Source organism: Odontomachus brunneus, unplaced genomic scaffold, assembly GCF_010583005.1.
Source record: "Odontomachus brunneus isolate Ranch 3 - 2012 unplaced genomic scaffold, Obru_v1 Obru_scaffold_035, whole genome shotgun sequence".
NCBI classification, from domain to species: Eukaryota; Metazoa; Arthropoda; class Insecta; order Hymenoptera; family Formicidae; genus Odontomachus; species Odontomachus brunneus.
The window spans coordinates 917470-926158 of NW_022639485.1; the positions used below are offsets into that span (position 1 = coordinate 917470).

Sequence of the window (8689 nt, forward strand, 5' to 3'; positions counted from 1 at the left end):
TATATATATATATATATATATATATATATATTTAACTATGCTGTGATTCATTTTTGCACGCACTTTAATTGTGTAAAAGCATTTATTATAATTCTGTCAAGCCAGCACGTCGTAAACTTTATTGAAAATGTGGATTTTTGGTAAAATTTCCAAATATTTAATTTATAGGCAAAGCACTGATTGTTTCTACTGAGTTGTATGATTCTTTTGCACGAATCAATTGCACGAGTCATTACATGTATAAAAGTGTTAATGTAAGTTTATCAGAAAGTGAAATTATAATAAAGTGCAGTAAAATTATATCTCTACGATGTTACGAAATTATTTCTCTCTACGATGTTTGTTGTAAAATTAGATTATTTGAAATTGCAGCGTAAATTATTATAACCGATTCGTTATTATTAATTGCTACGACAATCTTTCGATAGAAAGAACAATCAAGTAATTTCAACAATTCTGCAATGAAATGCCAAACGTGCATAACATTTTGGAACAAATGCACAGTAATTTCGTTTATAATTCTGTCTGGCTCAAGATCACATGAATTTTATTGTAATTTTTTCTACAGCAATATTTTTCCCTTTATACACCGCCGAATTTCTAATTACTAGAGATTAGTTCCAACAAGCGCCGCGTATCAGAACATTATTTTGCGTCAGAATTGCTTTCATTATCTTTATGATCGCGGCGTGAAAATCGATCGGCCGCGAATTGACGCACCGGAACGTATCCGCCTCTCCGATTCGATTAGCTTCATTGATCGTACTCGGCGTAATCGGCGCTCGTGCGTAAATTAAACGCATACCGACCGCAGGATCTTACGCGATCCTTCGCGCGGCACACTCCGTCGGCCAAAGTTCGCGATCGCGTTCGTGCTTCGCAGAAGAAAAACACGTTGCCGCCGTCGCATGCCGTCGTTTCAACGGCAACATGGGAGTCCGACTCGTTATTGCCTATCACCGGATGGTCCAACTTATCACGGTGGACGATTTACGGACTGTCACACGCGGATTAATAGACGATGTGATCTTGACACGCAAACTTTGGACCGTTAATTTCCTCTCGCGTCGCGATATCGTGCCGTACGGAAGCGAAAGCGAATGCAAAAGAAACCTCCCTGCCCCAGGAAGACTTCTCTATCGCGTATAAAAGTCCGTTTATGGTATATGCGCCCGTCGTTCTCGAGACACGCGGTGCCCTGCCACGTGCGATTCCGATTAACGTTATGACGTACTTGCCGATATTGTGCGCCACCCTCGCGCTGACCAGTGCTCAAGTAAGAATAGCAAAGCAAGTAGGAAGTAGGAAAGTCTCTAAATAAATACCACGATATCAGCCAAAGGCTAATTTACTTTGACATTAGTAATACTGTAGCATCTGATCTGAGAAGGACAGAGAGGATTTTAATTTTATATTAAAATTTATTCCCTAAATAAAAAGTTCTATAAAAATAAAAATTTCTCCATGAAATTTTATTATTTTATAAATAAAAAATAAATAAAATATATAAATATTTATTTTATAATATTATTTTGTATTAATATTTATTTTATAAAATAAATAAAATATATTAGGGTATTTAAATAAATTATCTAAATAAAATCTATTAATATTTATTTTACAAAATACTCTAAATTTTATAGACATTTTATAGTCCTCATAATTTATTAGAAATAAATTATTTCTAATAATATTTCTAATAATATTATTTCTAATAATTTCTATTATTACTCTATTATTGTTCTATTATTATTCTATTATTATTCTATTAATAATTTTTAATAATTTCTAATAATTTATTAGAAATAAATTATATTCAAATTATATATATGTACGTTTAAATTTTATTATTAAGCAATCAAGAGAGAAAGAGAGAAAGAGAATCCTTGAGAAGTAATATTAATATCAGACCCCGAAATGTCACCATCAGCTTCTACTGACAGCGTCTTATCGACCAGTCGCGTGTCTCTCATTAATCACAACGCGAATTGTATTTTATATATTATTGATACGTAGAGATTTTGTAATGTGTTCAAGTATGTGTCACTTGAATACAGTTTTCGATTCTCGTTCAAGCTCAATGAGCTTGAATTTCTGGTAGCATAGCATTAGCGAAATGCTTTACGTAGGCATATTATATACATTGGAAAAAGACCGAATCTTCCGCGATGCAACATTTTGGTGGGAATTGCAACTGACATTACGATATCGCATTGATTACAAATATCTATCAAAAATAGTGTCTATGAAGAAAAGCAAAAGATATCAAAACAAAAAGGCAATAATCGCGTCTAAAAAAGTAAATTAATATAAATTAATTACATAAACTAACATTACTTAATATTAATTAATTATACAAAATTAACATTAATTAATTATAAAATACGAATAAATGAACCCACTAAGAAGTTTTTCCTTCTTACCTTGCTCGCGTTATAGGGATCACATTACGGCGTCGCGTGGACTCTTCCTGCGTGACGTTTCTTCTTAAAGAAATATGCAACTCTACCTTCCAGGAGACGATAATCCAGAACAAGAACATAAACATCATCGTGAACGTGGACCCGGAGGAAGTGGCCAAGGAATTGTGGAAGGTGATCGAGGCTCGCCTCAACAACGGCACTGACCACCCTATCAGCTCGTGGAACGCCATCAGGGATCTGGAGAAGGTGGTGACCCCACTCGTGTCGCCCAGCAGAAGGAGCTCGACGCAGCCGTCCGCTTATCAAGTGGCGAACGAGCTCGATCGGATCACCCGGCGAGCGCTCACTCGCGACTCGCCTGGCATCAGCTTAATAGACGAAGAGATCATGACCAGAGACATCGTCGCGGACATGATGGTCTCGCTCAAGATGATCCAGTCGAGGTCCGAAGGGACGAATGCGCCTAGCAGAAGGATGTATGATCCTGTCGCGGCGACGAGCGACGACGAGCGGGACGATTACGTGAATATCAGGATCAAAATACGCCGGCGGGACATCCTCAATGCGTTTCATTAGCGTCGGATTTTTGTTAAATGAATAAATGAATTACTGATACTTCTCGACTGTTCGTTTCGCTTATAACCCGCGTACAGTTAGTTGGGCAAAATTCTATTAAACTTAATTCCAGAAGTGAAGAGAAGGCTGCAACACACCTTCACCTCGATGAGTTTCGCAACGCGTTCCGTATCTTACAGGAGAATTTGTTTAGTAGTTCTCAGGATATCCATTTTTCCCCCGTTTTAAAGACGCGTTGCGAAACTCACATCGAGGTAAAAGCGCTATATACGTTATATCTACATGAAAAGAATTTTACATCGACAATTGCTGTAGAATTTTCCTAATCGAGAAGTAGATCGACATTCCACATTAATTTATTATATTTTCCTTTTTTATACGCGTGCTGTTTATATCTTAAATTTGAAGAGGGTGCTGGAGATACCGATACAAAAGCATATTTTATTTGGCATTGTTAAAGGTTATAGAATAGATCTACTGAAACTTTCCATGCCTGTACTTCTATTGTTTCGAAGAAAAACTCGATGAGCGAAGTACAATTGGCACCAGACGCAATAATCATGTCATTCAAGACTGTTTTCTCGTGTCACGCGAATTTATATCCACCTCGACGAAAGCTCCGGGACTTAGGCGATTTTATAGTTTTGCGCGAGACGATTAATATCGTAAAGAAGAAATTGAACGTTGCGCGTTTACTCGCATACGATAACACTCGCTTGAGCGTCGTTCACTTTATCGGATATACAATATTTCATTACGCAGCGCGCAAATTCGCGAATGGTTTTAATTCTACCGTGACGAGCCGCTCCTATATAAAATACTCAGTTCCGAGAGATTGGTGAAGTCGGTGTTGGTGTTGAAAGTCGATGGTAGCCTTCACGATTAACGCGATCATATCCTCCACGATGGTGTCACGTCAACTACTTGGTTATCTCGTGAGTATATGACTTTCTTCTCTCTTCCTCCAAATTGTATTTTTATTCTTTTATTTTTAATTGTCTTAATTTTCAATTTTTTAATTATTTATTTTTCTCTTTTATTTTTTTATTAAGTCAAGCTTGATTAAGTATTTCCAATTTTCTATTCAAGAAAAAAGAATATTACCTCAAGAAGATTAAATCCTACAGAAAAAACTTTTAAGAAAAAGAAAGAGAGCGCGTCGCGATCAATCCAATTCGATGTGTCGACGGAATAATTTAAATTTTATATAACTGCATGCTTTCATGAGTTCTTGGGTGTGATGTTGCGGTACGGCAACGCGTATAAATCCAACGCGAATTACTTGGATGCAATCCTGATGACTTTGGAGCGCATCGAAACGGGAATGCTCAAACTAGTCGAGCAGAGTGCATCGGGATGCGCGCATTTTTCTCATACCGAGAAATTAGCCGAGCGTTCAAAGGTCCTAGACGATGACGAGGTACAAGAGCGTTTCTATTTTACCTATCAATTCCTGCCAGCGATATTATCCCGTACAGCCTTTTAAGAAATTGAGTAATCTCCAACTTATAGCGCCGTTTATCCTGCCGTTCATTCGCTTACTGTTAATTGATTGTTTATTCCGAAAATAACTTCAATAAGATAACTTAAATAACTTCAATTAAAATAAAAAAAAATAACTTCAATAAAACTTGAAAAAAATAACTTAAAAAAATAACTTCAATTGTGTCGCAAAAGGTTCACAGCGGGCGAGGCTGGAATCCACACGAGCACTCCACGAATTTTATAAACGTCCGGAGGTCCATCAGCAATTCCGACGAAAACGATGACTATCGATCGCTGTTGCGAAAGCCAAAACGAAATAGATCGTCCAATCGCAATCAGAACGTGAATTCTAACGCTAACATCAACACGAACACGAACATCAACGCCAACAGGTATCACGAGCGTGCTCTCGCTAATAACGAATTGCATACGGAATAACAAAAGAATTAGTTGAATTAACGCGACAATGACATATCTACATTGAAAAAAGATGTTTGAAAATTAATTTTCGGGATATAAAGTTTTATTTCTATGACACAATATTTATTTCTACGAAATAAAATTTATTTTTAATACAGTTTATGTTCCACAAATAAATTTTCAAGTGTTTTTCTCAATATAAATATGTTTTGCTTGAAGGAAATGGAATTTCTGGTTTTCCGAATTTACTTCATAATAGAAACTTAGAGAACTAGAGAAGCGACATTAAAGAAACTGTTTGATCGGTTAATTGAATCATGTGATTCAGCGCTATATTATTTTTTATCATGGTGACCGAGTGAAGGTTAATAATACAGTAGAATATACTCATAGCTGACGTTATAGAAGCATATTTGTTACAGTTTCATGTGGTAAGTTAAAGTTATGAACAAACAATATTAATTACGACGTGAGTACTTTTATATAAATTTCTGTCCTAATTTAATCTAACCTTGACTTGTGTCTGTCACATTTTTTTCAATATGGGCACTAGATCCTATTGATCAGGTTTGTCGAATATAGAAAAACAAGATGGAGGCTTTCCGATATCACATCTATCGATCTTCAATGCCTCTGTTACATTTATTCTAGAACTCTAGTTCACAAGAATAAGAAATTTTGCTCTTTTCAGCCAAAATGTGTCTAGTTATGTCATTGCCATGTTGATTCAGTCAATCTCTTTTTCTTCATGCATTCGTGCGAAATCCATAAATGACAATTTCGACGTAAACGTGACTCAAGAGAGAAATTTTCAGAGCGAAGATATTCGACCTCAGCGATGAAACCTCTGCGGTGTAAAGTAGGCGCGGATGAGGCTCCAGAGGATGTTACGAAATTTCTCTTATGAAGACCGTCGCATCTAATTGTAATCCGTGTAAAATCATATGTTTGCAATAATAAAATGAAGTAATCAATGGAAAATGTTACATCTTCTTGAACGTATCGTGGTTCGTCTGTTGCAAGTCGGTTTGCAATTCTCCTCGGGGAAATTCGCGAGGGAACGAATGCGATGACGGACGTTGCCTGCGTCGGTTGTAAATTTGCAGCCATTTAAAAAAGCCGAATTTATTCGAAAGCACGACTAATTTCACTTGCACTAATTTGGCGAATTCGTTAAATAGTATAACAGACAAATGGAGAGAAATTTATAATGAATCATAATATAGAATTCTGTAATCGAAAAACGTATCCACATTCTGGCTTAATTTATTATGGCTTAGTTAATTTATTGGCTTAGTTTTTCATTTTATATGTGCTATTTATATTTTAGGAACTGGCCTGCTATTGAAAAATTTATCACATTTTTAGAAAAATAAATTGACAATCTATTAACAGTTTCTTCCACCATTAGAAAACATAGTAAAATTGAAAAGAATTCTACATGAAATAAATTTTATGTGCCACAAATAAATTTTCAAGTATTTTTTGATCTCAATGTGTGACGGTATGCACAACAAAATTAATATTAATTTATTTTAACGCAAACGCATATTTCGTACATGCATTTCGCACATGTGTGTGTGCGGTAGGGAGGGGATTTAAAGTTCAAGAAATGATTGCATCACAGTCGGTGTACGTAATCATGGCACCTGCCGTTTATTAAAAACAAATTCGATAGTAATCGTATAATTACAAACAATAATGACAGTATAATTATAAAATATGCTCGGTCTAGCATTTTTTATAACGCGTTAGTAGAATCAGTCTTAACCCTCGGATTATCAAGATACCGTATTCCGCTCTCCAGAGCGTGTTCTGTAACCCTCTATCTCTCTTTCTTCCTCCCTCCCTCCCCCCTTTCCTCCCACCCAATCCACACCCCCGTGGTTCGATCTGTTCTCCGCGATCCGCCCCTACGTTTTCTAGTCAGAAAAATAAATTATCTGAAGGTACTTCGTGTATGCCTGCTTCGTGCCTGAGAAAAATTTAAACGACCGATAACCCGAGGGCTAATTAAACTATGAGACGTGCTAGAGGTATGTTACAGTGATGCAGAGGGGTTTCGTTTTCACAATAATCGACGAAATTGACTCTTTACATCCTCAAAGAACAAAACATCATCGGGCCGACGACGTTCCGGCGCTTTCGCTTACGAGGATTCTCTTTTCCGCTCTTTTCTTAAATCTTTCTCTTCTTCTTGTTCATTTCGTGTAACGCTGCGTCGCGTCGCTCGAGGTTCTCGCACTTAGATTTATATATGTACACGCACGCGCATCTCTGTACGTATGTATGTATGTATGTATGTATGTATGTATGTATATAATATATTTATATTTATATATATATTTATATATATATATATATATATTTATTTATTTATTTATATTCATTTATTTGTTTGTTTGTTTATCGATTTATTCGTAATATATCATTATTTATTCGTTAGGCGCACTCCACGGAAACGAGCTGGCCCTTCTGCGAGTGTTTCTCGAATAAAAAATAAATGATCCGTGTTCGTTTCGCCGGAGTGCTGAGATCTGCTGAGTGTGTCTGCTGAGCGACAGTTTCTCGTCCTTTGCGACGTAAAACTAGCGAGGGTTGGATAAAGCGCTGCCACAGGATTCTCCGCGGTGCGGCACCACGAGTTTCCGTCCTGTCGCGGGGACAAGGACACGCGAAAGGATCTCGCAGTGTTACTTTTGTCCGTCGTTACTTGTCGCGCTTTCTCTCGCTCGATTTCGCGACGCGTCGGCGCGTTTTGTAATAAGCGCATAGAGGCGCTTCTCCCTTCAACCCTCCGACGGACCGTCATCAGGTCGCCTAACTGGGATTTTGATTTTAGTCGAAAAATTGGAAGTTTAACAAATTTTTTTTTTTTTCAAAGAAATAAATAAAGATATCACTGTACAATTTTAACCATACTATCTATCACTTTTAAGGATAAAAGAATTATTTCTTATTAAAAGAAATTGTGTAATTTTGTTATTTGAATTCTTATGAGATTATTACACTGTATCATTGTCCATCAATTAGAAGCGTCCGGCGGCATTGCGCTCAGCATGGGAAACCTGAACAGAATTTTAATTTTTTTGAAAATAATTTTTTTATGCTTAAAACAATGATAAATAGTCTAGTCAAATCTCTGTATTAATATCTGTAGCCATTTCTTTGAAAAAATTCGTGAGAACCATTTTTGTCGGCTATCTAAATCAGAATCTCCCTTCAAGGAAAAATTAAATCAATATTATTCAAGAAAAACGACGAAAACGAGTTTACGCATTCCAAGTGACGCGTGGAAGTTATTTTTGACCGTCGAGTGATATCGGAAGGTTTACAGTATTTGTACGTTGTTCTATATACATCGACGCTTTTCCTCCCGCGAGCTACGGGGGGTAAAACACGGCAGTTCAAGGATTATTTGACAAACGCGATGGCTTCTGCCGAGACTGGCGCTTCAAGGTGCTCAAAGAGCTCGTAAATGACAACTCTCTCTTTCTCTCGTAGAGTTTCGCGCTATTGCGATCGTTTTCACAGGTACCGTGGATATTGCAAAGGATCACGACGAACAGTCCACCATCAGCGTCTGTTCGTCGCCTACTACTGTCTACTTTAGCGGAAATTTGCGAGAAGCGCAAACGCGATCTTACGTACTTTCGTGATAACATTCTACACAGATATACAAGTTCAGCGAGTCGCGAACGAAATTCGCAACGCGAGGAAGCGTCCTCGAGTTCTCTCTCTCTCTCTCTCTCTCTCTCTCTCTCTCTCTCTCTCTCTCTCTCTCT

The 8689-nt window shown here is 37.2% G+C and overlaps 2 protein-coding genes across 2 annotated transcripts; both read left to right on the forward strand.

Annotated features, from left to right (window-relative positions):
- The first annotated feature begins 809 nt into the window (after positions 1-809).
- On the forward strand, positions 810-3038 carry LOC116843701. The gene is made up of 2 exons (XM_032814349.1): positions 810-1276; positions 2517-3038. The coding sequence occupies exons 1-2, from the start codon at positions 1160-1162 to the stop codon at positions 2997-2999; spliced, it is 600 nt and encodes a 199-aa protein (XP_032670240.1). The 5' UTR covers positions 810-1159; the 3' UTR covers positions 3000-3038.
- Positions 3039-3793: 755 nt separating this feature from the next.
- Positions 3794-5885, forward strand: LOC116843762. The gene is made up of 4 exons (XM_032814498.1): positions 3794-3934; positions 4228-4419; positions 4677-4876; positions 5720-5885. The coding sequence occupies exons 1-4, from the start codon at positions 3866-3868 to the stop codon at positions 5760-5762; spliced, it is 504 nt and encodes a 167-aa protein (XP_032670389.1). The 5' UTR covers positions 3794-3865; the 3' UTR covers positions 5763-5885.
- The last annotated feature ends 2804 nt before the right edge of the window (positions 5886-8689 follow it).